This window comes from Cyanistes caeruleus, chromosome 18 (assembly GCF_971803275.1).
Source record: "Cyanistes caeruleus chromosome 18, bCyaCae1.hap1.1, whole genome shotgun sequence".
In the NCBI taxonomy this organism is placed as follows: Eukaryota; Metazoa; Chordata; class Aves; order Passeriformes; family Paridae; genus Cyanistes; species Cyanistes caeruleus.
In genome coordinates, this window is record NC_141718.1 from 2,593,239 (window position 1) to 2,620,137 (window position 26,899).

Sequence of the window (26,899 nt, forward strand, 5' to 3'; positions counted from 1 at the left end):
ATCCTAGGGCTCTTCAGGTCCTCGATGCATCGCTCCAGCTCAGTTTTCTATATTGATTTTAAAGTCATCATTTTAAACTCTCAAGGGGTTTAAACTCACTGAGTTCATCCAAATAATCTCAAACACATTTAAACACAGCTGCTGCTTGGAAGTTGCACCAATTTCTCTGTGTAGCTGCTGGAACAGCTTCAGGGTGAGCATCGTTAGAATTGCTTTTTAAGGGGGAATTCTTGTCATATCCAGAGCAGGAGATTGTGAGGATGGAGCCTGAGAAGGTTCTGTGCAGGTAGAGGAATAAATGCTTGGTAAAGGCTTGAGGAAACTTGGAAAGTGCTGGAGCAGCTGAGCTTCCCTCTGTGGGTAATGCTGGTGAGCAGGCAGGGAAAGAGTCTGGAGAACAGCAGCTCTTGTCAGAACTGGCCACCTAATTCTGGGGCCATTAATACCTGCAGGAAAGGCTGTCACTGGAGTAATTAAAGAGAAAGCAGAAAATGAAAGAGTTAACAAGGGGAATCTGTGGAGTGTTGTGTTTCTCAGCAATAATTGGTGGCAGTGGATGGAGCAGAAACTCCCACCCTTGGCTGCTCCAGAGCAGGAAAAACACTGGCACAGGGCTGTGGGAGAGGCACTGCTGTCCCAAAGTGCTCCCAACCTACACAGGGCTGAGTAGCCCACTTGTATCTGTGCTGAGAAGTGTCTGGAATCAAGTGCTAAATGTGTTAAATGGGCAAGAGAGACACAGCAAAGTATCAGCTTTATTAGCTCATTTGAGCTCTTAGTTAAAAAGTAAGTTCAAATTGTGATAACAGCACATCTTGCCCAATCACCAAAGATCAATCCAGTTTAAATGCTAAAAAAGAGGTCACATCATACTTGGCTACCTCTGCAGTGCCAAGAGAGGCCATACCCACCTGATGCCATAAACTTTTGTTGTAAGAATCAGCTCCTGAGTGTGGAAAGTTGTTCTGCCCATCTTGTGGGTGACAGCTCTCCCATTTCAGCAACATTGGAGGCAATTCCTGCTTACAACACTAATTGGGAACTTCCTATAAACATTATTCATCTCTTTCTCTACAAGGCAAGAAATCCAGAACAAAAACAATATGCTAAAAAAGGAAAAAAAAAGGAGAATGCTTGGCTGTGTCATACTCTATAAATATTTCTGAGCCACCATAAAAAAAAATAAAAAGAAGAAAAATAGTTCCTATGTTGTAAGAATTACACACTTCAGATTCTTAAAAAACAAGCTAGTGTTTAACCTGAGCTCTCAGCTATAAAAATAGCTTTGTTAATCTTGGCGTAATTCTGTGTTTTATTTCAAGATAAAATACATTCCTGCAGAGTCACTTCTTCTTGCCACTTATGAGTCTTTCAAACACTCAGGAGGATGGAAAAAAAATGAGGTAACTTTCCATTGTAGCTGCTGGGTCGATGATCTTCGGTCCTCAGAATTACCTCGGTGCTGGAAACAACTTCTTCCTCTGCAGAAAATGGAAAAGATTTTTATTAAAAAGCAGGAATATTTCCTCTGAAACATCTGAAGCAACCACACTTATGTGAATTTCCTACACACACTTTCACACTGCAAACAGAGCAAGAACACAGAGTAAAAAATATAAAGAGGAAAAGGTAAACAAGGTACTTCACAGAAAGGCAACAGTCTCAGGGCTACCACCAGGGTGTTGGGAAATAAAACCTTTCCAGTTGGCTTTGAGGAAAGGAGTGATCTTTGTGCCCCAGGCCAGCCACTGAGTCACCATTTATGAGCAGTGGCATATGGTGCTGTGTCCAAAACTGAATATAGCCTTTTACTCACTGCTTTCCTCCTGAGTTCTGCAACTCCCCCCCACCCAACCTCTCTCTAGAGGCAAAACAACTGACTGATGAGAGTGGCCAAATCACTGGCAGCTAGGGAGGAAATTGCCCTGATGTTTGTCAGTGCACCTGCCCTCAAATGAGTTTCAAAGCAATTTAAAGCCAAACAAACACAACCAGAATCAATTCAATCACTTTTCTATATGAGACTGCACAAATGTTTACTTATTTCTGGACCTGCACTGCTCCAGATCTAACTGATCACAGTAATTCAGTGCCTTTTAACACAGAAAGAAAATGAGAATTATGCATTAGCCAGTGACTTGGAGAGCCACTCCTTCTTGTTGTGGATCTACAGTGGATTGTGGTGTGTTTGTTTCACTGGCTCTTTCTCACTTGAGGCAAATGTGATTATTTCAGTAGGCTCAGCGTGCTCTCCCCACTCTGCTGCCTCAGCACGGGGCTCAGCACTTTTGGGGATTTACTCCTGAAGCTTTGTAACATCAGTGGTTTCAGGATGCAAGTCACAGTGCTGGCTTCAACCTATAAAACCTCTGGCTGCTTTTACCTCAGGGCTCTTTTTAGGAAAGGAAGAGCTCTCTCTGTGCACAGGAACATTACAGCAGAGGAAGGTTTGGCATTCCAGCTATTCAGCATCCATCTCCTCCAAGTGCCCCATCAGCTGCACTCTGCACACCCGAGGGGCTCTGAGAGAAGACTCAGTGTCTCCAGGCTTCCTGCAGAACCAGCACAACACCAGGGTGCTGCAAACCAGCCTGACTCTCCAGGGCATGGTGGGTTCTGCTCCACGAACAGCCCAGGGACTGCAGCTGGAATACCCAGGAGAGAACCGAGCACCAGCTTGGGTTGTGTCAGCACTGGAAGATTTTTTTTTTTTTTTGGCCAGTTTTTCTCCTCATTGTTGCTGGTTCTTATTCAGTTTCATGTGGTGTTCAGGATTTTAACCATATCTGGTTACTCTTTTGTCCTCAGAACCAGACAAGGTGGTGCCTATTGCAAACATCCAATCCACAATAGGAGAACAAATAATCAGAGAGTGAGAAATTTCCTGATTCAAAAAATAAAAACCAATCTGCTGTAGGCAAGGCTGCTTTGGATATTCTGAAACAGCTCTATTCAATACATTCTACTTTTGGGGCTCTGAGCCCAGGAACAGTATCCTAAAACAGCCCTTGGCACTGGGAAAAGCTTCCCAATCTCTCATTCAACAACATTCACATCCTTGATGGTGTTATCTGTAACACACAGAAGGGTTTTAACTACAATAAGGAGAGTGCAGGTACTGGGGAATGAAGCTGTGAAATCTGACTGCCCTGAGGATGAGGAACATGCTTGAGAAAAGTTTAATTATTTGACTAAAGGAACTATTTGCTGACTTAATATCTGTTTGCTGTTACAGTACTCACAAAAGTTTTATTGGAAATGCACTCAGAATCCTGTGCCAGGCCCATCTCAAAAATCCATAAAGTGTATTCATGTTGCAGATGCATTTATAAAGAGGGAAGCAAACAAAAAAAGATCAAACTGAAAACACCTTCATGCTGAGGGAACATCACAAAGAAAAAAAAGGAAGCTTAGCATCTCTTTCTTCTGCAGCAGATAACTGGCTTCTGTGAAGAGTTCCTGCAAGTTCTGTTGTTTCTATTGTAATGTAAAAACACTACGTGGAAATCAAAGGACTCGGAGAATAAAATTTCCAGAGCTGCCAGGTTCAAGCTGGTGAGCAGCAGGGGTACACTTCTTAATTCCCCCTTCTCCTCCCCCTGCAAGCAGGTCACAGAATCCAACACTTAGCAACTCCCCCTGATTAAATTCTAAAGGCTGTATCTCATATTTATTACGTTCTAAAGCTCAGTTTAAAACAGCCCCAGGTAAGCTTGGATTTAAGCACAGGTTAGCTGGCCTGCATAGATTAACTCAAACACGCTTGACGAGTTTTTGCCCAGAACTGCTCTGAAAGTAGATCAAAGTTCCACAGATGTGGCTCAGGATCTGCTCCCGCCACTACACACGGGTTTGCTTCATTTTCTATCCACCAAAGCACCCGTGCTGAAGGAAAAGCCAATTTCCAAGCTCAAAAATGCAGCATCAGCTTCTAAAGCAGAGTCACGGGCAGCCGGAGAAGCCGAGCTGTGACGTGCCAAGCAGTGAGTAGGAGCCAGACAGCTGATGGGGCTGGGCAAGAGCCACAAGCAAGCACTGTGTGCAGGGAGCTTTTCAGGAATCCTCCTACTCAGGAGTCCTTGCAAAAGACTAAACTGCTGCTGTCTTTGCCACTGAATGAAATCCTGCAGAGGAGCTTCTGAACAAAATATCCTTTCAGTTTATGCAAACGCTGGCACACAACATTTACACTCAGGCCCAGCACAGCGAAGGGTTTATGGTTCTGAATGTTATAAAAATGGCTTTGTCTGTTCCTTACAGCAACGTTGTTCTGGTCAAGTTCATCTAAGGCTAAAAGGAGTGCAACTTTTTAGAGGGAGGTGATACGTGTGAGGATGAAGATGAGGGTTCAGCACTGCTCTGAAACCAGGAGCCTAAATCCTCCCTTTGGGATACACACCGGCACAAGTGTGCTCATTTCTGGGACAAAAGGTACAATGTCCTTGTCAAACAAGGTGGAAGTTCTTATGGATATTTATTCACCAAACAAGTGACCCTTTCTCTGGTTACTTCTACTGCCCAAGTATTCAACAGGAACTTTATCAGCACTTGTGCTCATAAAATAAACTGCTATGACAGCTACATACAGGTTCTTTTCTTTGACCACTGAATATATTCTCTGACCCTGCAATGAAGGAGCTAAAACTACTAACCCACAAGAACTCTGGATTTATTTAAACTGAGCTTCTGGTTTAAATTCACACCAAAAGTATCCTATATACTACCTATTCCCCATACTGCCCTCCTGCCCATGAATATAATAATAAACCAGTTCTGACTGCGAGTCTGTGGGACAGCAGAGCAGTGAGTGTGTGCTGAGCCTGAGAAATCATCTCATTTGATTCAAGTGAGAAAGAACCAGTGTTCATTTTTTGTTAGACCTCCTGCAGCTCGCCCCAAAATGACTTCTGCCTTCCATCTGTTCAGACACATGCAGGAGTCAAATCCTGTCATGACCTTGAGCAGTCAAACAGAATCCCATAAAAAATTAAAGCACTGAGGCATGCAGGAATGGTCTCTTCATAACCAATATCCTCCTCATGCTTTGCTAATGCAGTTCAAGCCAAGGATAAGGGAAAGGACATTCCCAAACAGTATTCCTGAACACCTCACCCTGTCCTGGGAGAGCAATCTGTACCTTATTCATGTTTTTGGTGTTGGGGATGCAGGAAGGGCTTGTGTGGAGAAGGCTGAGCTCCAGATCAGCAAGCATCTGTCGGGACTGGGCCAAGGAGCGCTCCAGCTTCCAGAACAGGGAACTGGTGTCCTGCAGGACACAGAGAGGGAGCCAAAGTTATGGAAGGATCTTCTTTTGGAGGATTTCAAAGAATTACAATGCACCAAGAATCAGCATTTTGAGTTTGAAATGTTTGCAAAGTAACAGACTCTCTAACTGCTGGTGTTTCTGATAAACAGTGCCATTTCTAGCAGATTTCCACATGCAGGTATATGGAGCACTCACAAGAGAGGTACTTCAGGGAAAAAGGGGAGAATAGACATGAGAAAGAGGGAAGACCAAGTAGAAAAGGAAAGAAACAATGTCCAATAGCTTCTGATAACTGCATCCACGTGTGCTCAGATATATAATTACCAATTAGCCAGCATCTATTTTCCTTAAGCTTTTCATTCCAAAATATTATTTATTTTTTAAAAACTCATTTATACTTATGCTGTCCAAGATATACTGAGGCAACAAAAAATTATTTAACAAAAAATAAAAAAAGTTATCATCTTTGCCATAAGCCTGCTGTCTCATCATTTGAGTCCCCAGTTCTTCCATGCCAGGAGACATTTGAATTCCTACCATCAGTCATAATTCCCCATGATTTCCCTTAAAATCAGTCAAGGACATTGTGCAATAAGATACTGACTGTGTTCATGTAGTATCTGTTTGTTGGTTTAGTTACTGCCAAGTCACTGATGTCCAGAGGAGAGTCTTCATCAGAGAATTTCCCAGAACTTTGAGTCACATTGCTCTTCTGAGTGGATGTCAAGAGAGGAGAATCCAAGCGGAGGGAATTCAGATCCATGTGTCCTTCACTGTTAAAAAAAAAAATTAAGACATAGGCAGAAAGAGCATCACCATCTTCTTTTTAAACTTTTCAAGGGAAAATTGTGGCACAACATAAATAACTGTGGGCCCTGAGCCAAGGAAACCAAGAAGCTTGGGAGATTAGGCTGTTCCTCAGAGCATTCCCGTGTTTAACAGCTTCCCTAGATCAGTTTCATCCTCTGAGGACGAGGGTTTGACATTCAACCAGTCTCAACCAGCTCCATGACCATGTGCTTGAGTGTGTATTTAACCTTGCAAAAGAGCACACAAAAGGCAATATTTTGTTCTTCCCAATATTCTGCTACTTGCTCCCCTCTCACACCCAAATCCCTTTTTGGTTCTAATCAACCTTGAGGCAAATTAATATTTGTAGATGTACCATTCAAGTGAATTTCACTGTGTTTTACAGTCATTCTCTCAATTCAGAGATCACAGGAAAGCTTTCCCAAAGAGGCTTGGGTTTGTTTGTTTTTAAATACAGGAGCAAACCACATTCATCAGCTTCTGAACAGAACAGAAGCAGAGTGCTAGCCCTGCCTGGACTGGCAAATAATAAAAAATTATGTGTATTTTAAAGCAATTTGAATTTATGACATTTCATTAGATATTCTTTAGATACTTATTTTGGTGTGACAATGCATTCCATGCTTGGCAAGACTGTTAAAAATAGGTTAAAAATTTTTAACTGACATTCAATCTAGGAAAAAGCCCTCATGAGAGTTGCCAGCTCATGAGTGTCTGCTGTGTCCCATTTCAGTTCTCCCATAAAACACTGGGATAAAACAAGCTCTCTTTTAAGAGAGGAAAAGCTCATGTCTGTGTTTCTGACAAGGAAAGGTTCTGTGGAGATGTGAGGGAACAAGGTGCCTGGAACAGAGGTGTGAGGAGATGAGATGAGCAGGGCCTGTCCTGGAAAACACACAGGTTTGATTTTGAGGCAGGGAAATGGCTCAGGAATGAGTGGCTTAGTCCAGCCCACGCAGAATCAACAAGTACCTGCTGATGCTCCATCTGTAAAATGAGAATTGAGATAAAAATCCAAAGGCAGCAAAACGTTGGCTCAACATAAATGAACTCACCAAGTCAGAGCACACAGAAATGCTTCCTGCACTCTGGGATTTCACAATCCCCTCTGCCATTGGGGAAGGTATTTGACTGTTAACAGCCTCCTTGTTGGCTGTTCCAGAACTCAGGAACTCATGGCAAAAATATTTGCTGGGCTGACAGGGAGGTGCCAGCACCCTTCCCTAAACACAAACTACATCATCAGCACTCTGAAAGCAGCAATGGAAAACTGGAGGATCCAGATTCAAGGAGGAGGAATGTTGTGTTTGGTCTCTGCCATTAATCCCTTCACAGAAGCACTGCTCCTGCCTTCCTCCCATTTACGGATGAGGATTTATTGCCTGGCAAATCCGAGTCAGCAGAGGCTGGAGAGGAGCAGACAGTCAGGGATTTGCACTGAGTCAATCCATCTCCAATTAGCAGGGCCCCAGGACCAAATGTGGGCATCAAGAAAACTGGAGAGCTCAGCAGCAAATCCCAAATGGATAGCACAGCCCCCCCCTAAGTGGAGATCTGTTCTAGCTGCACTGCCCAGGTTGAATTTGTTCCTTTTCCCTTCAAATTCACTCAAGGACAAGACAAATAGGGCAAGACAAAAAGTGAAAGCAGCTTTCGTGATCCAGCCTCAAAAGGGATTTGGAGGGATGGCAGTGTGTCATTGGTGCTGCTGGGGGAGTTGATAAGAAAGGCCAGGCTACACAGAAGGGGAGTGGAGACTTTTCAGTGATTTATAGGCAGTGGAAGCTAGAGAGAGCCCACACGGCGTGTGAAGCTCAGCTAAAGCACGTGGGAATGTGCCAGACCAGCGTTCTCTTTCAGTGGCTGCCCATTCACCTTGTTTCTGAAGAGGTCTGTCTCACTGCAGCAACCGTTTCTACAATATTTCTGTTTCAAAAGCCACACAGAATGAAAGCATCCATACATCAGATCTTTCCATTCCATAACATGAATCTGTTTGGATGCTGGGCAGGCTTGCTGGCAAACACTGTGAGCAGGTTTAAACAGCTGTTCATTTACTGTGCTTGTCAAACCACCAGCTGGAAGGCTCCTCTCCTCTGGCTAAAAAGCAGCTATGAAATTGCTGTGAAACTTCAGAAATCCTTCTAAAATAGAGCTGGTAAATCTGTTTTTTGAAAGGAAATAGAACAAATCCACAGCAAGTCCAGCTCTGAATGTCTTTGCTTATGCAGGCACAAAGCCACTTCTGTAAATGCAGAGCAGGTTTTTATCTCAGACACATTTCAACATCACTGGGGCACCTGAGCCTTCTTGTGACACTTTTCAGCACTAGAAACCTCATCCTGCTTGTCCCCAACCACATGTCCTTTTCCTCCCACAGCACAAGCAGAAGGATAGAGTCCCACGAACTGGAGAGTGGACAGATTGCTGTCCTTTATATCTTGCCATCTCATTTCTTGCCCTGACAGAGGCAGCAGCCTGTGCTCAGAGCTGTGTCCTACATTCTTGCCCAGCCAAGGTGTGATTTCTCAATTGAAATAACACAGTCACTAAAGCATCACACAAAACCTGGATCTGTTTCTTGCCTCACATCACTGTACAAGTCCAGCTCTGGTCAGAACGTATTTGATCCGTCAGAGTTACAAGAAACACCTGAGATTTCAAAAACCCATAGGATTTTCCCAACTAGTTTATTTGGCTAAGTTATATGGTATGGCAGCTTCTCCTGCCCACACAGCTCTTGGGGATAAGAGAGGAGAAAAAAAAAATGCATAAAAATAGAATCATGATACTTTAAGAGCTATTTTTATTTTAAATTGTTACTTTTCAGCTTAATAGACTAAATTTAAAACAGCATTTACTTTCAACATAGCTTGAGATAATACTGAGAGCTTACACACCTAAATTTCTATGTAAGTCTATGCTTATTTCTTAAAAGCAACAAGCTCATAACTTTTTTGAGGAGGTACATTTCATCTCTTGTGCAGTCTTGAAACAGCTGTAATCTTTTCCACAGCACATATTTCCATCTCTCTTTTTGGGTTTGAAAATCTCCAGCCATTCCAGATCTGATAGTGGCTTCCACTGTTTATTGACGATGAACTTATTAATACAGGAATCAGAATCAGACTTGCAAGTCACAGAAGTCTCTCTGCTATCTGACTCAGTGTCAGATCTCTCTTCCCAGGTTTTGTTTCCATTATCAGTTTGGTCAGACGTGGTGCTGTTCTGGATCATAGTGCTTTGCAAATCTACACGAGATTTGATGTTAAGCCAATGATCATATGAAGGCAAAGACACCTCAAAGGTTTTTCGGTCTCTGCTTTTCACTCCTTTCTCTCCAATTTCCCTGTTTCTCAATGGCCTTGCCTCACAAAATTTTTCACTGTCTAGCTCATCAAAGCTTGATGCAACATCCTGCTTTTCTCCTCCTTCCGCAGGGACGGCCAAGCCTTTCACAACTTTTTGACACGGGTTTAAGAACGCTGAGGTAGTTTCCTCCAAGTCTGAAGCATTCAGTAACTGTCTATTATTATCTACTTCACACATCTCAGGGGTGGGTTTTACCCTACTTGCTGGAACTGGTGCAGTTCCACACTCCTCGCACATCCCGTGGCTGCCCTCAGTCCTACCCTTGTCTGTCTCGCTGGGGCCTTCAGAGGCAGAGAATGTGGCCCCTGTGCTACAATGGCACGACAAAAACAAGTCAGAAACACTGCAGGTAAAGAGCATCCCCAAGTGCACTCCTAAAGCTCTGCAGAACACCAGCTGCTGCCATGGCTCTGCAGCAGCTCACACACCACCAGGCAGCTGTATCCTGCCAAAACCCCACAGAAAATCTGCCCAGATTTGGCTGTTACTTTTCAAAACCAGTCTGAGAGCTCCCTCGTGTTTTATACAGTGTGGCGATTCTGTCTGAACCTCCAGGGTGTGCACCAATTCTCTAAGTTTACTTCCTAAAATAAACTTTGCTTTTTAAAAAAAAGTAGTAGGGAGCCAGGTTAACACCCCTACCACCAGACTAGCTCACTTTCTAAAAAAATCATGAGCTGTCTGGCCTGCACCACTTGGTCTGTGACTGATGTTCGTGCTCTCTCCTGACCAAATAAAACACAAGGTACTTGACAGCTTCACTGCATTTTTGTGGTCGAGCAAAGCCATCCTGACTCAGACACACCCCTGTTAGGATGTTAGTTAGGGCTGAACAGTGAAATTTCTCATTGAAAACAAACTATTTAAGAAAAAAAAAATAAATTAAAAGTGTCTTTACCTCCTTCTTCTTGCTGCCTTTTCATGCTTTTGCCTGGACTCCTGAGAGCTATCCAAGTTGACATGAAGGAAGTGTAAGTCCCGCTGCTGTTTTACACAGACCTGTCAGAGGCAGTGAGTGACATCAGTGAATGTCTGGGTGCAGGAACATCATCATAGTGCTCACAGTGCTTTTCTTCCAAAAACATCCTCAAAATGTTTTTAAAAACCAATGCCTATAGTCAAACTATTGACAAACACCTTCAAATCTAAGAGGACCTCTCTGCATGCATTTAGGAAAATAACATTTTGCAGCAATAAACAGGATTTCTATCAGAAGATTCTTCTTCTAAGATTGAACCACACTGAACAATAAATAAAATATCAGTACTGTTACCTGATATTTAATGCATGTTGTTATTATGTTGTTCACAGCTACAGAATTACAGGACATGGATGATGACCATGGGATTTGGCTTTCACTGCAGGGGATTTTTTGTGAGGCTAATGGAGAAGGGAACTACCCACCAATTATTTGCAATTAAAAATATGGAACATGTATTGAGAGCCTCAGCTGAGTGCAGGTGAACACACAGGTCACAAAAACCAGATTTGCCAGGACACTGTGTCCCTTATTCTGCTGAGTTCACCTTGGACAGGTGTGCAATCCCAATCCTGCTGCCCTGCACGTGACTTCCCAACCTGGAATCACCATGGGCATTTCAGCTTAACCCCAAATGAAATAAATCAAAATTCTACAGGGATCCCAGCAAAGCACAAACAGATTTTTTTTTTTTCCTTAATCAATAATATCTAGATCTAACTTTATTACACTGTTCCACACAGGTCTGATGTTACTGAAAATGTTTCTCTAACCTCAGAGCAGAAACACAGTCAGGGCTGTACCTGTCGTAAACTGGACAATTCTTTTTCAATCCGTGCTTGCTTAGACTTGGTAAACTGATAAAGTTGATCCTTCCTCTGTGCTTCCTCCACTGTTTCAAAAGATAATAATTATTTTTATTACTTCAGGTGAATGGACACAAAGCAAGTGCATTGTTAATGCTGTGCATTTTCTTAAGGTCATCTGTTTATCCTCCAGATTAAAAAAAGAGCACAAAATGCACAAGAAAGCAAAAAAAATCAAGTATTTTCCTTGGACTTTTCCTCAGCACCTGGCTTCATTTTACTATCAGTGATACTGTGCTTCACTGACTGATTCATTTAACATTTTCAGAAAGGAAAAGAGAAAATGGAAAGGGGAAAAGAGAGAAAAGCATAAAGGAAATTCAATTAATTAATTCTAACTCATGCACATAGAGGGAAGTGCAGCAAAACAATTCTCAATTCTGTTGGTTTTAAAATAGTGAGACATGGCATCAATATATGGCAAAGGCAATAGCAGACTAAAAATTATAGGAAAGAAATTATCTCACAGCAGAGGATGCCTTTGGCCACTTAATCTTTCAAGGTTTCTGTGGCTGTCCCCAAGAATTTTGCAGTGACCTTTCCTATCCACTGCAGCACCAGATGTTCTTCCACCCAAAACCAGAGTTATTATGGAGAGCAATATGTAGTTTACCAAGGGCTGAATATTAAACCAGCCTAAACCAAACCCATCACTGAAAGAAAGCAACAGAGAAGAGAGAGTCTCAACATTTTCAGGAGAGAATCCCCCGAGCCACTTACTCCTCCCCATTGTAATCACTTTGGTGAACTTTGTGCTTTCACAAGATTTTATAAAGCGTCCCTGCAGAAGCCCCAGATATTGCTTCCATAAAAGAATGGCACACAAGGGATACACTTTTATTAAACTGCAAGGAAGGCAGGTAACAAGCTGTCTCCTTCACAGACATCAGTGAACTGCTGCCCAGAAGTCTCTGAGCTGTTGAAAGCCAAGGCATGAAAGGCCCACCCTCACCTGCCAGTACCAGCTCACTCCTCAAGCAGCCATTTTCTTGTTTCAGGTGACTGATTTCTTCCTGGTGCTTGCTGCTTTCTTTCATCTTTTCAGAGAGGACATCTGTAAAATGAAATGTAGCATTTCCCAGAGTGAACAGGAATGGTGCTGGCCTACACTGAATCAGGTGCCCAGCAGAAACACTCACCTCTCATCTTATTTATTTGAAACACGACGTCGCTCAGTGTCAGCCTGAGGTCTTGCTGTTCTCTATTGCGACTGAATTCCTCCAGCTTTGATGTACGCATCACACTCTCCAGTGTTTTAAATTTAGATGCAACCTCATTCATCTGATCAGTTGTTTCAAGTAAGGCCTTGTCCTGAAATAGGGAACACAATGAATTCTTATTTTTTATATCATGGATGGGTTTTGACAAAACAACAGTACATCCTTCTGCAGTAGTTAAAGTGATCCACAGATTTCCTTCTGAGCTTTTGAGGAAAACCACCGAATTAAATCTTGGAGACAAGCTTGTTTATGAAAACAAACCAGTTTATTGCTGACCACTCTTCCCTTCTCAAACAAGCCTAAGAATTAACCATGAGTGAGATCACCAGTGACAGAAGCCTTGTGGCACAGTCACCAACAGCTGCACTGCAGTTTGACCACATTTAGTGCCCATGAGCTGACAGATGTTAGAGATGTTACCTTCAGCTGAAGCATATTGAGAAGCTCCTGTTCCCTCGCTTGCAGCTGGTCTGTCTTAGCAGACAGTTCCAAAATTGAGCAGTGGAGACTCTGATTTTTCTCCTAGTGAACAGAAGTAAGTGTCAGCTATTACTTCAGTGATTCAAAGTTATTATTTTTTTCCCAGTAAATGTGTCCACGTTATTTAAACATTGTGAATGCCAATGTGGGATCCTGAACAAACTGGAGAAAAGAGGACTGGAGTAAAAATTGTTCCTCAATTTACTTGTGATCAAGGGTCTTAACACCCTGCATGTATCAGTTTTGGAATGTTACAGTTCATCACAGGCATCCCGTAAATGCATGGACTACAAAACCAGACCATTACTCAACCCCTACCTCCAAAGCCTGGCAGTGAACAGATGAATCTGTTATTTTCTGAGTGAGCTCTTGATATTTCTTTTGTGTGTTTTCAAGTGTTATCTTACTGTCATTATGCTGGGATTCTAATAACTTTAACTTTTTGGTCAGTGATTTTATAACTGCATTTCTCTCATTCAGCTCACCTGAAAAAGAGATAAAGTTATATGTGAGAAAACAGCTCAGAGGCTGTCACGCGATTTCTTAAATCTCAGAAATAACTTAACCCAGCGTTTTAAAAGCACACAATTCAGACATGGATGCTTATGCTGCACACTCTGAAGGAGGATTCCCTGGCTATCCAGGTCAGATGGAACAGGAACTGCGTGGTGAGCTCTGCACTGAGACTGTTCAGAGCCACCAGGTGTTTTGCTGGGTGGTTTGTGTTTGTTCCGAGCTGTGCAGCAGAACAAGGCTCTGTAACTCGCCAGCAGGTTGTGAATTTTTCTCTTTTCTCACATTTATTTAATCAGATAGTTTTTGAAAGAATTCACAGAAGAAATTTACACATTCAGACGAGAAAGAGTTATCTGATCATCACACCCCCTTCAAGATCAGATCACTTCAGCACCAGTGTGGAAGTTTAGATCTCAGAGAAAGACAATAAAATTTGAGGCTGAAGGGTAGGAAATGGTTCTTTATATGATGTAAAACTGTTATTGAGGGGTTGAAGCACTTGAACATACAAGACCAAGATCTCATTCTTTACATCACAACACTTACTAGTTAATAAGCTGCATCGTTCTGCTAAAGTCAGTATTCTTTGGCGATCATCTTCCCAGGCCTGGATGTGTCTCTCATGCACTGCCACCATGTCATTGAGCTCCCTGTCACGATCTTTCAGTTCTGCAATTAAAAGCTTGAGTTCCTGTCTCTGCCTCCTGATGATGCTGTTCTTGTGACTGGGGCTAAATGCCTACAAAAGGTGAGACACGGAATGCGTTTCAACACAAGGAAGTGACAAATTCTCTCATAATAAACTCGAAGGGTTTATTTTTAGTTGACCTATGTTTATATTATAAATAGAAACCATTCCAAGAAGTTCCTTATGCTCGTGGCACCACCTGTGGCCCTTGACTGAAGCCCTTTGCAGAACAAGTGGGTACCTACCACCTGTGGGCCATGACTCAAGCCCTCAGCAGCACCACGAGCACCCTCCTACCGAAAACAGATCCGATTGCTAACGGCACTTTCATGTTTTACCTGGGGCGAACCAGAACGCAGCAGTGATGAACTCATAGGGGACCTGGGGCTAGAGCTCTGCCAAGCATTAGTGGAAGCGGGAACCCTTCGAGGATGTCACGTTCGGCATGGAGGCTCCACCGCTGCTCCCCCGTTACCGCCGACCCTGAGGGAGCACAGTCGGCCTTCAGTCGGGTGGGGGCGGCCTCCGCGGGCCTGAGGCGGAGCCCTGAGGCACCACCCCCGGGGAGCGGCCCCCGTGCCCGGGCAGGCCCGCACGGCTCTCCCGCTGTCCCGCCCGGCTGGGGAAGCCCTTCCTAAGGGCCCTTCCTAAGGGCCCTAAGCAGGGCCTTTCCCTGCCCGCCGCCCCCGCCCGTCACCCCCCGTTACCCCCGGCCGCCCCCGACCCACCGGCACCGCCCGCCGTTGGAGGAAGCTCCGCCCCCCGCAGCGAAGGGACCGCGGGTTCGAATCCCGCCTCACCCCGGGGCTCTGCTGCGGGGCTGGAGCTGCAATAAAAATGTGATAATTAATAACGTTGTTAATACGGATGTTAAGGGTTGGAGGCAACTTCCCCGTCCAGCATTACACGGGAGGACTATAGAGATGCAGGCAGCTCTTGGGATACAGTATTTCCAACGATAGGGATGAAGTTATCTCTCAGATACACTCATGATTTATAAATAGAAATCACTGAAAAAAGCAACTTTACAGGAAGAGCACAGAGCGTCTGACACATCAACCCCTTGGCTTTCAGCTCACCGAGGCTCTGCAGTGACAGGAGCAGATCACTTCCAGGACTCTGCCACCAGGGAGCATTTATTGTTATTAAATGGAACAGTGAAACAAAAATCATCAAATCAATGCTCGAGGCTGTTTGTGGGAGTACAGACAGCAGACCTGGCACCCCACCTGCTGACATGGACTGTGGAACAGTGCTATTAATTTGTATTCATTACTACCATTCTTGAATGAGCAGCAATATTGCCTCACCTAGAAGCCCAGCAGGATTAGGAGATCTTTGGAATTATGAAAATAGAATAAATTTCTAAGTCATATTCACATATTTCTCCGTGTTTCCACTTGATAAAATAATTCAGTTGGCAAGGATGTAGAATGACCACTTCAGGATTCATTTTTCTTCCATTGCTAACAAATCTTTAGAATGTTTGCTCCATTCTGATTTCTAAAATTCTCTGCAGGTAAATGAGAGGTGAAAGTGCTAACATCAGCCACATGCCTTATTCATTTAAGCTCAGCAGAAAGGACAGCAGATGAAACATAAACTTTTAATGCTTTAAATTCTTGTTTTCCTTTAAGATAGGTAGAGGAAAGTAGATGTAAAAAACTTCAGAAACTATTCAGTGAGGAACAGTAATTTTATTTAAATCTACTTCATGCGTAGGCATGGTAGAACCCCAATTTAACTTTGGCAAATATCACAAAAAAAAACCCAAAACAAAAAAAAACCAGCAGCCTATACAGAACAGTGAGAATGCCAAGGATACAGGTTCTCCACAGTTTCACTGCAGAGCAAATGGATTTAGAAGCCTCACTTTTGCTCTATCATTTATAACCATATAATTAAATAAAGGTAGTCTTCCACTATCACTTCTTGACTTCTCCAAGATCTTCAATGCTGTCATCATCCACCTAGGGAGAAAAAGCCAAAACACAGCAAATTAAGTATTTAATTTGTACATGCCTCCTTCAGTGTGCACCCCTGTAAATGTAGTGAAGAGTGGGAGAAGCGAGCAGCACCATTCCAGATCCCCAGCTGTAAATCCTGTGTGAGTGACATGTGCTAACAGGACACAGCTGAGCCTGCAGGGCTGGGAATAAAGACAGGCCTATGGAGTTAAACCAAAAGAATTCCACTTGGGAAATACCAGGACAAGGGAGAGTCAGAGAAAGCCCTTGCAATTACAGCACTCAGCCTTAAATTTCAGTCCAACCCACACTAGCTGATCTCTTCTGAAGCACAAATGTGTGGGGCTTGGGGCTTCTTTGTTTGTTTTAATTTTGCAATATTTTAAGAGGTGCTGAAAAACAGGATGGCAGTGTAAGAATACACAGACACTCACTGTTAAGAAATGGTCACAAAGAAGCCACAGATATTTGACAGCTGGATTTATTCTGACATGCCTTCCCCTCTGCAGGGTGGGAATGCAACAACTGCTCTTTTATTTTTGTGCACCAATCTGTGCTGCCAAAGATGAAACCCTTTTCCAAAATCATTGGAAAGTCACAGGCTGGTGTGGAAAAGTGTGTGTCCTCCTGACAGAAAGAAGGGTTTATTACCTCAGGCCACTTCTCCTGGATTACATCGATAATGTCATCTGTAAAGTCCCCCTGAATGATGATTTCATCTTCTCCTGTTACTGAGGCACCGCAGGAAAATTTCTGAGCAAAAAACCTTTGTGCTTCCTTAAGATCGATTTCTGCCAAGGGGAAAATGGACAAGTTAAGTAGAGTTGTTGTCAGAAAGATATTTTCTCAAGATTAAAGCCAAAATCTTGTTTTGACTTGAAAAAGTAGTGACACTTTTCAGTTGAAGCTTTTCTAGAGTTTCCATTGAAAGCCAAGTCTGTTGTTTACACCCAAAATATCTGACTCTACAGATCTACAAATGATTCAAGGGCAGAAATTGCTGAATGTCCTCTATATGTTCTGTTTAAAAAAGCCTGCAGCCCTCTTTGTTTGAAAAATCATGGCAATAAAAGCACCTTAATAATTTATCCCTGTGGGAAGTCAGTGTACCTTTGACATGCTTTAGAAGTGCTAAAAGCACCTTGGGACTTTCATCTCACAGCTGGAAGCAGATTCCCCAGTGGAACACAACCAGAAGAAATATCATGAGGTTAAAGGCAGGCACATCCAATACCAGGAAAACCCAAACTCACCAAATGTGGCAAGACCACACACTCTGGTGACGTATTTTTTCTTTGCTCTGGGAATTTTAGCTATTGTAACTTTCTGTGGTACAGTCTTCTTCTTCTGTTTTATCTGACCTCTTCCACCTTTAAAGCAGAGCATAAGGTTACATGAATAATTAAATTATGTCATAGTTCATCAAAGGAAAAAGCATACAAGATTTTGCCCCTATAAACAAAGAAACTGTTACCTCCCCAACACTGCTGGTAAAATGTATTTTGCACATTGTCTGAGGTTTACTATTATTTAAGAAAGATGTCATCAAAGTCCAGTATTATGGGAAATAACAATATATACATGTCAAATGTGCATTCAAGCACGAGCTGCACAGCAGACCCCCACTACAATCAGCAAAAAAAGGGCTTTTCCCCACACTTTACCATCACTGTGTTTGCTCTACATTTACATCGTTCTTTAGGCATAGTCCTAGAAATAAATTTTTGATATTTTCCACAACTCTTTTAACATCCTCAGGGTTTGTGTCTGAGGCAAAGCAAGCTGCTCATGCCCATTTCCTGAGACCACAAGGTCTTGCTTTCCTCAGGCTGCTGAGTTAAAGAGCAGATCAAGTTCTGGACACCTGTGCATGACCCCCCAGTGAACCAGACAGGGATATGTGAGCCAGCAGCAAACCCCAGAGCTCTGACAGCAGCCAGTCACAGCAGCCCAATTCCACATCATTTAACACCACCTTTCCACTGCCTGCTCCTAGGCCAGCCTGTGGGAACACTCCCCATGTCAGGCATTGCTGATTTGGAGTAAAACATGCAAAAGATACATTCCACTCATTAGGATTCTTCAAGCCAGATTAAGATCTCGGCTAATTTCGTGTACAGTCCTCAAATTATTCCAGGGTAACCAAAGTTTCATGTTTCTGAGCCTTCTCAGTATGAAAATCTAAAGAATTTATGACAAGTAAACCAATCCCTGTGACTGTTTTTGTTTCTAACATGCAGCACTTTCAGTTCTTTTTTATTATAAATTGGTGTCTGATACTCGTGTCTGAAAATTTTAAGACAGTAAATTTCTGCCTTAAATTTTCTTCAGTGAGTTTCCGCAGTGTTTTAGGAAGTTTATGCCAGTTTTCCTTCACACTCTTACACCATCCTACTTAACACTATACTGTAAATTTTCATGAAACTTTAGATTCTAGGAGAAAAACACTAAATATTTTAAACACTATTATTTTAGAACTAAAAACCAGACTGAAAACTAATCACACCACCCCTCAAAACAAATTAATGTTGAAATAAATGTCCTGAAATCTCTGGGGAAAGCATCCAAGTTACAGAACATGAATTACTGTTGTCACTAGTCATTGCCTGCTGAGAAGGTAAATTAAACTGGTTACCAAGATACCAGAAATAAAGTAAAAATATATGTGGCATAAAATATGAACCTTACTGGGTATTAACCATAATTTCTGGAGCATTGCACACAACTGACACTGCACAAGTAAATGCATATTAACAGCTCCAGCACTCTGATTTATGGTGGAAAATATGTTAATTGATTCAGCAGAAAGAGCTCCAATGATCAAAGATAAAAGTATGTTTAAATTGTTCCACATAAATTTATATCTTCCAAAGTTGGGTTTTGAAAATGTTTTTCATTCATACTGCTGGGAAGAGACACAGCTGCTAATGGAGACACAGGTTATAGATTTAAAAGCATAAAACCAAATCCTATTCCGTGAATTCAGAGTAGTGGAAGGAATAAAGGCAAAAGCAGAGTTATGAGGCATTAACAGAGGGAAGCAGCCTTTGTTCCACTCTGCAAGCAGCCCATAAAGTGCTGCTCAACAGGGCAGAGCATTCCGGGAGAAACGCCAGCTGATTTCAGGTCCGGAGGAATCGCTCCCTGAACGTGCCAGCGGTGACAGGAACAATGGGGCACAGGATGCAGGTCACCTTTCCCTGCCTGTCCCTCCTCTCTAACATTTCCATTGGCACAGAACACAAGGAGGAAGATATTCCAATGTTCTGTGCAGAGCTAACCACCAAAAGGCAAGGAATTTGTGCTGAGAAAGGGATGCCCCACACAGTTTTTAAATCAGTACCACAATCATCTATTTAGACCTTGCCTCTCTTTTGCTTCTTCTTCTCCTCTTCTTCTCCTCCTCCCACATTTCCTTGGCCTTCTCCAACCCCAGCTTCCTGTTTAGGTGAATTTTCTTAAATGCAGCAGAAAGGAGAGAGGAGAAAAAAAATCCCAAAATCAGTGGTCAAACATCCACAGCCTTAAAGGAACATAAAGGAAGGTACAGTGATGTTTTGCTAAATCAGTAAACTATGCTGAGGTGCATCAGCCTTTTGACTGATGCATTTTACATTTTCATTACAGTATTTATGCACATTAGACTTCAGAAAAGCCTCAGCTCAAAGCTACAGTGACAATTTCAATAAAGGCTCTTGCACAGAGAGACAGAAATTTATGATAATGTTAATATTGAAATTCCAAGTGCAAACAAGTAAGTTCCACATAATTAATGACTTTTCCTCATCCACTGTAGACTGGACAGACATAAAATCCAATAAACTAACTCAGATAGAAAACAAGTGCATGGATAACTATTTATGGCAGGAACCATAAAAAAGTCCAAATATTATTAATTAAACTACACAGTGATGATGTAGCATTTTCTGACATTGTTAAACCTATTTCTCAGCATCCAAAGCATTAACTTTCACATGATACAGCAGGAAAAGGAAAGAGATAAGAAATGGGCAAGGTCATATATTTCTAAATACGTCCAAGGACATATATCAGTTAGAAAATAGAAAAGACTCTTACCTACTGTAAGTTTTGCAAACTCATCTGGAAAATTCTTTTCTAACCATTGTCTGCATTTAGTCACATCAGGCATGTATTCACAGTACTGGAGAAAAGCCATATGAATGTTGTTAGTGGAGGAATGACAAAATACATCACAGATACACCAAAATAGGGCATAATAGCATACAAGGAAATTTGGACAACAAAAAACTAACTCACCTCTGTTGGCAATGAACAGACTGGAGAAAGAAGGGGGAAAAGAAAGAACAGATTACAAAAGGAATTTTTTACTTTTTACCTTTTTACTTACAGGGTTAGTAATTAAATTCCAAATGGTGATTTAAAGTCAGGGATGAGTTCTTATATAACTTCTGGTTATAACCACAAACTGACTCAAAAACATTTCTTTGTTGTTGCCACTCTACATTTTAATTCCTCTCTCACTAGACCTGTGCTCACACGCTCTGCATTAGGATAAAACCATCACAGCAAGAGCTGCCAGGGAAGGGAAGGAGATGCCCAAGGTTGGGAAAAGCTACAGAACAAAACACCACTTCTACCTGAGGCAAAAGAGACACTGAACAAAGTACCAGGTGGTTTGGTCAGCTTTCCTTTCTCCAAGAGCTCCAATTTCCCAAAGAGGGGACACCCAAACCAACCGTGCAGACTTTCACACACAACAGGGCTGTTTCCTACTGCCCTGCAAATGTATTCCAGCCTGAAGCAAAATGACATTCCTATCTAAAAACACACCTGTCAAGATTATCCACTTCCTTTTAAATTTCAGCCACATATCTACAAATGGAATGAGTAAAGAATGCTTCTAAACACAGTACAGCAATTTAATGTATTCCATTTCTTGCTATCATACTAATGCTCAGAGGCTTTTTTTCTGTGCTGATGGCTTTAGTGGCTTCCTGCAGGAAGAGATGTGTGCTCCCACTCCTTTCACACCCAGGAAGCTCCCAGGACTTGCCTCCACAGTAGAGGACCCGTAGGGGGTAATCGGCGTCTGACCTGGCACCGCTCCTGCCGTCCCCTCTGCAGTCAGGGACCACCGGCTCAGCCACATCTGTGGCCATGTCACAAGCCTGGAGGTCACAGGGTGAGAGAATCAGGACCCAAGGGCTGGGTTTAAGTCAGTCACATCCCTCCCAACTCAACAAGAATGCCAGAGGAAAAAGGTGCGAGTGTCAAAAGAGCGTGAGAGATCATGGAGAAGAAAATGGGAGTCAAAAATAATGAAAACATGGGGAAAACTGCTACAAAGGACACCAAGCAGTACTGGAATTCTAGCACATAAGGGGAAAGAAGCCAAAGTGCCACAAAATGAAGAAAGACCTTTCAGAAACCTGCATGGAATCACAGAACACACTGGGCTAAGGACATTGTGAAGTATCATGTTAAATCAGTGGCACACGAAAGGTTGGGGCACAGGTACCTCTCGCATATTAGCAAAGGAAAGGGTCATTTAAATCAGTGCCTGAAGAGTCACAGTCTGATCCAAGAACACTGGGGAAAAAAACAAAAACCACAGCATAAAAAAAGGAAAGCAAACTCAAGCCACTAATGGATTTAATAGTGGTTTACACACACACATTTTCAAGCAAAGGACTTAGACAGGAGTCAACAAGGAAAGAGTCTGGAACACACAAGAAATCCCCCAGGACGATGGGTACAAACAGGATACGTATGAGGGAGCTTCGGATGTTGTACGAGCTATGCTGAGCAGTGAGGAATGCTGAGGGAAAATTCCAGAGGTGGTGGGTTGAAGGTAGACAAGGACAGGCGGTAGACGGGCACAGTGCGGGTGAGGATGTTGAGGCGCTCATGAAGACCCCAAATAGACGCGGGGGGGTTGCTGGGCGGTCAGGAGGAAAAAGCGAGGGTGTGCCGGGGGAAGGGTGCTAGGACATCAGGCACGGGGGAATCACGGACACGGAGGGAGCTGGGGGGTTTGTGGAGGCAGAGCTGAGGGGATGGGGGGAGCCGAGGGGACGCGGTTCGGGTACCTGAGGAAGGGCGGGCTCGCAGGGCGGGGCGGTGCCGGGGCTGACGGAAAGGAGGGCGCCGGGAGGATGCTCGGTACAAGCACCGGGGGGGATCGCTGCGAGGGGCGGCGGCGCCGCGGCTCCGGAGGAGAGGAAGCGGGCGGGTGTGGGAGCCGCCAGGCAGGAGCGGAGCGGGGCGGGGGGACCCGGGGGCGGTGTCGGTGTTACCGGAGGCCCCTCGGGCCGCGGCGGGTCCCGGTCCCTCACCGCGCGCGCACGTGCGCCCGCCCCAGCGCCGCCGTCTCGCGAGAGGGGCGTGCACGGTTTGACCCCGCCGGCTCGCCGTACCGCGGCGGGCAGGACCACGCGCTGAGCCGTCACGTGTTCAGCCGAACTACGGCGAGCCGCAGCGGCCACTTCCCGCCGGGCCGCCGCAGCCATGCCCCGGTACGCGCAACTGGTGATGGGCCCGGCGGGCAGCGGGAAGGTGAGCGGGGAAACGGCGGGGAACGAGGGGCGGCAGGAGCCTCCAGACGGCTCCTGACGGCCGTGTGTGCCTTGCAGAGCACGTACTGCTCCACCATGGTGCAGCACTGCGAGGCGCTGGGCCGCGCCGTGCAGGTGGTGAACCTGGACCCGGCGGCCGAGCTCTTCAGCTACCCCGTCATGGCAGGTGAGCGGCGGCCCCCGGACAGCCCCGGGCACCGCCGGGCTCCAACCGCGCTGTGGGTGTACAACCGGACAGGTTCTATTGCCCTAAAACGGAGCCCATGCAGCGGTAGGGGAAGATGTCTGAAAATCGTTTCAAGAAAATAGTGTGTGATCCTTATATCAGTGAATAATTCCAGTTGGGTACCAAGTACTGCTTAGTGGCTATGTCAGGGATTAATGCAGTACCGGGATAGCTCCCTGCATCAGTGACTGTTTTCCTGTGCTTAATCCCTGTATTTACCTTCAAAAGTGATTCATATGTACTGGCAGATGCCTCAGTTTTGAGAGCAACAACTGTGTTCGTGTCTGAACAAAGATGATAGGAAAAGTGCATCTTGACCTGGCCACATAGCTGAGATGCTCTCAGGAGAAGAGATCCATTAAAAGATCCAGGACCATGAAGATCTGGGGAATGAGATGTTTCCCAGACAATCACCAGGAACCCTCAAAAGACATCCCCCAGATAAGTCTGGGGAAGTATTTAGCATATATTAATTCCGGAAATGAAGGAATTTGTGTAGGTTCCATGAGCATAACCTGTTCAGTTTGGCTGCTGGCTGTACCTGGGAGATCCCCCTGCAGCCGGCACTGCTGTAAAGTCGTGTTGGTTTTCTCAGCTGCCAAACTGCAGAGTTCATTTCCTGGCTTTGGTGACGTTTGTGTTGTCGCAGACATCCGCGAGCTGATAGAAGTGGACGATGTCATGGAAGATGAGTCCTTGAGGTTTGGCCCCAATGGTGGCTTGGTGTTTTGCATGGAATACTTTGCCAATAACTTCAGCTGGCTGGAGGAGAGCCTCGGGCACGTGGAGGATGACTATGTTTTGTTCGATTGCCCAGGTAAACACACACCAGTGTTTTGGTATCGTTCTTCATAAGCATTGGAAAATTTGCAAATTGGAAAATCTGGTTGTAGGTGGTGGTGATAATTCCCATTTTGTTGAGCTATTGATTGTTGTCAGAGTCACTTTCAGGTGTCTCAGGAATGAACTCGGTCCTGGGCTGATGTGGGTGACTGCACAGATGTTTGGTAGAATCATGAGCTGTGGAAACTGCAAACTAACACTAACTGGAGACCAAAGGAGGAAAAGCCCCCTTTTATTTCTTTTCCACTTAGCCCAAACACAGCCAGAGCTGCCTGAAAAGAGGGTGCTTTCCTTATCAGTTTTTATTTAAATGCAATTCCCATGTCTGCATAAAACTGTGGAGTGTTCCTATTTGCTTCACATTCCTACCTGTTAATATCCTGAGTGTATCCCAGGTCAGATCGAACTCTACACGCACCTGCCAGTGATGAAACAGTTGGTGGAGCAGCTGCAGCAGTGGGAATTCCGTGTCTGTGGAGTTTTCCTTGTGGATTCTCAGTTTATGGTGGAATCTTTCAAGGTATCCATTTGAAATCTGTTGCTAAAGTTCATTTTTATAAAGAACAACAAGTCTGAGCCATTCAGGGAGCTGGGTTTGCCCAGAGGAAAAATTGCCGAGTCCAGGGAGATCTGGTTGCTGTCATCAGCTGCCTCAGACACAGGACAGCAGCAAGGACAATCCCAGATGGATGTGAAGACACTGTGAGAGTGGTCAGACTGGGACAGGCACAGAGGGGATGAGCAGTGAGTGTTCATGGAGTCAAAGCTTGACTGGGCAAACCCCAGAGCAGCCTGGTCTGACCTGGCAGTGCCCCTCTTTGAGCAGCTGTAGGGGCCAGACAACTTCCACAAGTCCCTTCCAACCTAAATTCTTCTCCACAAGAGCTTTCTTAGATCCCAAGAACAAGCAGGTCACTTTCCCCATTAGCAGTAACTATGCCAAGAACGGTTTGGCTTTTCTTAATGTCCTTTTCAGTGGCAGATCCATATTTGAGGCTCCAGAGATTGAGAGAGTACTTGGAGCCTCCTTTTTCCAACAGAGAGAATGATTCCTCATATGGCTTTGTGTCCATGTTCCATATATTCATTACCAGATTTGGCCTGTGGTTGAGTGTCCTGTGTGTTTGTGTTGTGTTTTTCTGTACTTTAATACATTATTTTTCATCCTCTTCAAGTTTATTTCTGGAGTCCTGGCAGCTCTCAGTGCAATGATATCTTTGGAGATTCCACAAATTAACGTCATGACCAAAATGGATTTGCTGAGCAAGAAAGCCAAAAAGGAAATAGAAAAGTAAGCTCCAAAAAATTATTTACTCTGTAGTATAATACACTAATGCAAAGTTCACTGAAAGTTCAGTCTAATATTTCCCACAATTAAAACATACTCTTTTGGAATGGGAGAAGATGGATTTTGTTTATTTCAAACAATAGTCCTTAAACACCTGGGTAGGATGCTTAGTTTAGTCAGAGTCGATAGCTCCATGTTTGTACTGATCTCTGGATTTTTCTGTAAGTAATTATCTTAGATATTTTCTGTCATTCTGAATGACAGACTTTCAGTGTTGATGGTGACTTTGTTTCTCCAGGTACTTGGATCCAGATATGTATTCTATGATTGAAGATTCTACAAATATATTGAAAAGTAAAAGGTTTAAAAAACTGACCAAATCTATATGTGGACTGGTAGGTATATTGCTCTTGGGCTGGTACCCTAAAATTCACTATCACTTTTTGCCTCTTTTAACTCAGTTTTTTTATTTTTTTAGATTAGCATGAGATTCTTGATGATACTGATATGATACTCTTGGTATCTGGATTATAGCAAATACATTTTATTTGAATTCTTTTCTGTTGGCAGTTTTGGGAATTGGCTATTGCAACTGTATAGAACTTGGGACTGGTAGCCAGGCATTGTGAGTGGGGAATTGCCATTGGTTTGCAGTGTGACTGCAGAATGGTATTTTAGAGGTTCAGACAAGTGTGGTTTAAGGAAGTGGCTTAGAGTGCTGTGGTTGAGAATGAACTTTCTGCATTTCCCTACCAACATCCTTTGAATCCTTCCATAGATTGATGATTATGGTATGGTTCGATTCCTGCCTTTGGATCGCTCTGATGAGGAAAGTATAAACATTGTTCTGCAGCACATAGACTTCACCATTCAGTATGGAGAAGATCTGGAATTTAAAGAACCAAAGGTAAGAGATTGTTGGTGAGAAGATGAAAAATTAGAAAGTATCCATAATATGAGTTGTAATATAAATATGTTCTTTGCTTTGCTAATGAATTATTGTCTTAGTATTGTTCAAAATAAGCCATATTTAGTCTTTCAGTGACAATGCTTCTATCATCTTCATTTAGTTATAAAAGTGAAATTATTTAACATCATCTTGCATATCCAGATTGCTCAAATGGTTGTTTAAAAGTATTGCTTTGGTTTTCAAAATTAACAGAGTTTAAACCTTCAAATGTTAGAAAGGACCACTGAGATCACTAAGATTTTTTTCCTGTATGACTGTTCAAAGTCCCCTGATGATTCCTGTGTTCAACCCAGGCAAGCTTACATTTTCTGGGGTTTTTTTGACAGGAGTGTGAAGAAGATAAATCTGCTATTGTGGATGAATACTTTCAAGATCGTGTGGATGAGTAAAAACATGTTCAAATTGGGAGGAAAAATACTTCACTTTTGGTAAAAAATAAAAACTAAAAAAAAAAAAAACCTGAACTTCTACACAAACACACTTGATGTTTTATCTGTAAAATAACTAATATTTATAGTGGAGAGTGAGTTACATGACCTTGTAACTACTTTAATAAACAATTCTTTTATTATTATGCCTGTGTGTGTTATAACGTTCATAGACCAGTGTTAGTACATACAAAAAAGCAGAGCCAGAACTGGGCAAGAGGTTCAACAGACCAGCAAGTCCTGCATATCTAGAGGTAGAGGGCTCAGAAAAATCTGTATGTGGCAGGTCTTGATCTGGCTGAATTAAACCATTCACAAGTTGGGGAACTACTGTGATTTAATTCACCTCCAGACTGCCATTGGGACGAGCCGTGATTAGGGTGTGTTGAAAGGAAAAACCCCAGCCCTGCAGTTGTGTTATTG

The 26,899-nt window shown here is 43.4% G+C and overlaps 3 protein-coding genes across 10 annotated transcripts; 1 reads left to right on the forward strand and 2 right to left on the reverse strand.

Moving 5' to 3' along the window:
- Positions 1–1,294: 1,294 nt before the first annotated feature.
- Positions 1,295–16,298, reverse strand: CCDC62 (coiled-coil domain containing 62). Of its 5 annotated transcripts, XM_086855377.1 has the most exons (14): positions 16,220–16,271; positions 15,508–15,710; positions 14,926–15,023; positions 14,536–14,680; positions 14,056–14,248; positions 13,312–13,478; positions 12,934–13,035; positions 12,433–12,604; positions 12,246–12,347; positions 11,231–11,319; positions 10,347–10,447; positions 5,871–6,039; positions 5,138–5,266; positions 1,295–1,481 (listed from the first exon to the last, which is right to left on the reverse strand). In XM_086855377.1, the coding sequence occupies exons 4-14, from the start codon at positions 14,569–14,571 to the stop codon at positions 1,452–1,454; spliced, it is 1,290 nt and encodes a 429-aa protein (XP_086711503.1). In that variant the 5' UTR covers positions 14,572–14,680; positions 14,926–15,023; positions 15,508–15,710; positions 16,220–16,271; the 3' UTR covers positions 1,295–1,451. The 5 variants fall into 5 exon arrangements, with proteins under 5 accessions (XP_086711503.1, XP_023793027.1, XP_086711501.1 ...); XM_023937259.2 differs by lacking the exon at positions 14,926–15,023 and having other exon boundaries at positions 16,220–16,298; XM_086855375.1 differs by lacking the exons at positions 1,295–1,481; positions 5,138–5,266; positions 5,871–6,039 and adding an exon at positions 8,866–9,758 and having other exon boundaries at positions 16,220–16,270.
- DENR (density regulated re-initiation and release factor) lies at positions 15,875–22,655 on the reverse strand. Of its 3 annotated transcripts, XM_086855391.1 has the most exons (9): positions 22,236–22,560; positions 21,665–21,735; positions 21,200–21,314; positions 20,443–20,462; positions 20,242–20,326; positions 19,532–19,621; positions 17,418–17,534; positions 16,816–16,955; positions 15,875–16,167 (listed from the first exon to the last, which is right to left on the reverse strand). In XM_086855391.1, exons 2-9 carry the CDS (start codon positions 21,692–21,694, stop codon positions 16,123–16,125), a joined length of 642 nt encoding a protein of 213 aa, XP_086711517.1. In that variant the 5' UTR covers positions 21,695–21,735; positions 22,236–22,560; the 3' UTR covers positions 15,875–16,122. The 3 variants fall into 3 exon arrangements, with proteins under 3 accessions (XP_086711517.1, XP_086711515.1, XP_086711516.1); XM_086855389.1 differs by lacking the exon at positions 21,665–21,735 and having other exon boundaries at positions 22,236–22,655; XM_086855390.1 differs by lacking the exons at positions 20,443–20,462; positions 21,200–21,314; positions 21,665–21,735 and having other exon boundaries at positions 22,236–22,655.
- On the forward strand, positions 22,569–26,622 carry GPN3 (GPN-loop GTPase 3). 2 transcript variants are annotated; one of them, XM_023937262.2, is made up of 8 exons: positions 22,569–22,701; positions 22,779–22,887; positions 23,597–23,764; positions 24,186–24,310; positions 24,966–25,081; positions 25,377–25,473; positions 25,857–25,985; positions 26,375–26,622. In XM_023937262.2, the coding sequence occupies exons 1-8, from the start codon at positions 22,654–22,656 to the stop codon at positions 26,435–26,437; spliced, it is 855 nt and encodes a 284-aa protein (XP_023793030.2). In that variant the 5' UTR covers positions 22,569–22,653; the 3' UTR covers positions 26,438–26,622. The 2 variants fall into 2 exon arrangements, with proteins under 2 accessions (XP_023793030.2, XP_023793029.2); XM_023937261.2 differs by lacking the exons at positions 22,569–22,701; positions 22,779–22,887 and having other exon boundaries at positions 23,323–23,764.
- The last annotated feature ends 277 nt before the right edge of the window (positions 26,623–26,899 follow it).

Excerpts from the sequence above, each read along its gene's own strand:
- DENR (XM_086855389.1), bottom strand. The coding sequence starts at position 22,655 with ATGGCTGCGGCGGCCCGGCGGGAAGTGGCCGCTGCGGCTCGCCGTAGT. Across the intron at positions 20,327-20,442 it reads TCTGTTCATTGCCAACAGAG|TACTGTGAATACATGCCTGA; the intron begins GTGAGTTAGTTT and ends GCTTTTCTCCAG. Across the intron at positions 19,622-20,241 it reads GTTTGCAAAACTTACAGTAG|AAAATTCACCTAAACAGGAA; the intron begins GTAAGAGTCTTT and ends GCTGCATTTAAG.
- CCDC62 (XM_086855376.1), bottom strand. The coding sequence starts at position 14,571 with ATGAGTTCATCACTGCTGCGTTCTGGTTCGCCCCAG. Across the intron at positions 13,479-14,055 it reads ACGATGCAGCTTATTAACTA|GTGAGCTGAATGAGAGAAAT; the intron begins GTAAGTGTTGTG and ends TCTCTTTTTCAG. Across the intron at positions 12,605-12,933 it reads TCAATATGCTTCAGCTGAAG|GACAAGGCCTTACTTGAAAC; the intron begins GTAACATCTCTA and ends TCCCTATTTCAG.
- GPN3 (XM_023937261.2), top strand. The coding sequence starts at position 23,323 with ATGAAGATCTGGGGAATGAGATGTTTCCCAGACAATCACCAGGAACCC. Across the intron at positions 25,082-25,376 it reads GCCAAAAAGGAAATAGAAAA|GTACTTGGATCCAGATATGT; the intron begins GTAAGCTCCAAA and ends TTGTTTCTCCAG. Across the intron at positions 25,986-26,374 it reads TGGAATTTAAAGAACCAAAG|GAGTGTGAAGAAGATAAATC; the intron begins GTAAGAGATTGT and ends TTTTTTTGACAG.